Genomic DNA, 2,635 nt, shown 5'->3' with positions numbered 1-2,635 from the left:
CTCCGACCCACCCACCCCCACCTACACACACACACACGCGCGCACACACATACACACACACACACACACACACACACACACACACACACACACACAAACGTGAGCGTGTTAAGATAGATAGATAGATAGATAGATAGATAGATAGATAGATAGATAGATAGATAGATAGATAGATAGATAGATAGATAGATAGATAGATAGGAGGGGGTGATTTGGAAGGAGGAGGGCGGGGAAGAGGAACAGTACAGAGAGAGAACAAAACCAGAGAGAGAGAGAGAGAGAGAGAGAGGGGGGGGGGAGGGGGGAATGGGGGGGGGAGGGAGAGTGAAAACAAGAGTGAATGCGAGAGAGAGAGAGGTGAGAGCAAACAGACAGACGGACATACAATGTCAAATCAGAATGAGACAGACAGACAGACAGAACATTAACCTAGCTGTCGTTCCTCGTTCAGCATCAAGCAGCAGAGTTCGTTTCCTCATCAAGACCAGGTTACGAGTCATGTGTTATTTTTGTCACATCACTAATCACAACCAATCCCCGGTATACATGTATTCTATTTTAGATTTTGTACTCTTAAGAAATACAGACATCAAATTCCATGGATTCTTGGTTAGCTCAGTTGGTATCATACTGAACTGCGGAGCGGAGGGTTAGAATCCCACACTGAAAGTTCTTGAACTCCGGTAGTTTTGTGGAGTTGTCAAGGCTCTCTACCCATAATTTGGCTCCGTCCTACCCGAGACGAACATTGAAACAGACTAGTGTTGATAGGGACGTTAAACACATACACTATAATCAATATACTATGTATTCCACTCCTGGGAAAGAATGGATAATTGGTCAGTAGTCAGTGAGTGCACTCTTTTTTAAATTGCAGAACTAATCTTTCATTTCTACACAATAATAACATGATCCACCAATATTACCACTACTACTACTACTACTACTACTACTACTACTACTACTACTACTACTACTACTGCTACTACTACTACTACTACTGCTGCTACTACTGCTGCTGCTGCTGCTGCTGTTGTTGTTGTGTGTGTGTGTGTGGTAGACTATCCGTTCGAAATGGTTGGAGCCCCGAAGAGCGTGCTCTTCGCCAGGGCCACCGCCTCTCTTGGGTAGCGGGTGAGGCAGTCTAACCTCCCTGAATCCTCCCCAAAGAGATGCCACCGCCGGACCTCCATGGCGGGGCATCTCTGTAGCCAGTGCTCTAAATTTTGGGGCTCCTCGCTGCACAATGGACAGATTGGGCCCTATGTTTTGTCTTTTCTATTTTTGTAGGCCCGCCGCTCAGACAAGTGACCGGTCCTGATTTTGACCAGTAGCGACTGGTCACGGTGGGACTTAATTTGAACCTCCCGATTAAAAAGAAATGCCCTGTATATTTCCTTTGTCCAGGTTTGGGATATCGGAAGGTCTTTTGTGATCAGTTTTATCTGGGCGCACGCACTTTCATACGCAATTTGTGAGGCAGTGAAGTGGAATCAGGCTCTCGTCAAAACAATCAAAATGAAGAAACTTACATTTTTCCGCCGGTTTTGTGAATTTTTATCAAATTTTTGTTTTTTGGCTTAACACCTTTCATGCCCTTTAAAAAACTAATTTCTGTGTGGATTTTTCTGCAAACGTTAATTAAAGGTACAAAAAAATGTAAATTTTCAGTTACCATGGAATCTTAAGCTAAGGAAATAACTAATCTTTGACGGCCATTTTCTTACTAATTTTATCTCTGGAAATAGGTGACCCCCACCTCCTTCTTTCGCAAATATCTCGACTTGTATTCAAGATAAACTGACATTTTTTTATACAAATAAAGACAAGTGAACAAGCTTTAGGATGATACCAATAACTCTACATGCCCCAAAATTGACGAGAGCCTGATGCCACCATGCTGCCTCACATTTGGCGGCCAGGGGCCCGGGAGCGCTGCTGCCCTTTTGGCATTACAGTCAGCGAGATCGTTACCCAAGGATCTCGCAGTGACCAGGGATCCACTGAATTGTGAATTGAGGTGTTGTATTACTTATGCGTAGTCTCATTTGGTCGAGGGATGGTGATGTTCCCACTAGTGCCTTGCCTAGCGATTGACTGTCAATGAAGATAGCGACCGCGTTGAATGCATCACACTGTTTGTCGATCCAGTCAATGGCCATTTCCAAGGCTCTCCTCTGTTCTTGGAAAGAGCACGTGAATAGTGCGCCTTTCTCCCTCAGTGTCCCGACAACGTTGTAGTAGTAGTAGTAGTAGTAGTAGTAGTAGTAGTAGTAGTAGTAGTAGTAGTAGCAACAGCAGCAGCAGCAGCAGCAATTGTAGTTGTTGTAGTTGTTGTTGTTGTCGTTGTTGCTGGAGTAGTAGTAGGTATTGTTGTTGTTGCTGCTCTTGTAGTTGTACTTGTTGTTGTTGTTGTTCTTCTTCTTGGAGATCTCCAGGTTTACAATCTTCTCTGATCTTCTCCCCTCAGAGAGCGGTGCCCTCGCCCAGTGTCTCGACCACTCGTCTGTTCGCCGCCGTCGCTCGTGAGTCACTCGTGAGTCTCCCGGGCAGACGAGACCCCCAGGGTTGCGCGCCACACACGGTGCTGACGACCCACAGTGCTCGGAGGAATAAACATGGCCGAACAGAACGA

General features: G+C 45.5%; 1 protein-coding gene across 1 annotated transcript in view; it reads left to right on the top strand.

Annotated features, from left to right (window-relative positions):
• The window catches only part of LOC106012996, a gene marked incomplete at its 5' end in the record, with an annotated part of 11,549 nt that extends 8,914 nt beyond the window's left edge, over window positions 1-2,635 (top strand). The window contains 1 exon segment of the mRNA XM_013087546.1: window positions 2,471-2,635. Coding sequence (XP_012943000.1) covers window positions 2,471-2,529 — 59 coding nt within the window.

Source organism: Aplysia californica, unplaced genomic scaffold (assembly GCF_000002075.1).
Source record: "Aplysia californica isolate F4 #8 unplaced genomic scaffold, AplCal3.0 scaffold00601, whole genome shotgun sequence".
In the NCBI taxonomy this organism is placed as follows: domain Eukaryota; kingdom Metazoa; phylum Mollusca; class Gastropoda; order Aplysiida; family Aplysiidae; genus Aplysia; species Aplysia californica.
Note: the sequence above shows the minus strand (reverse complement) of the source record. Positions and strands in the feature narration are given on the sequence as shown.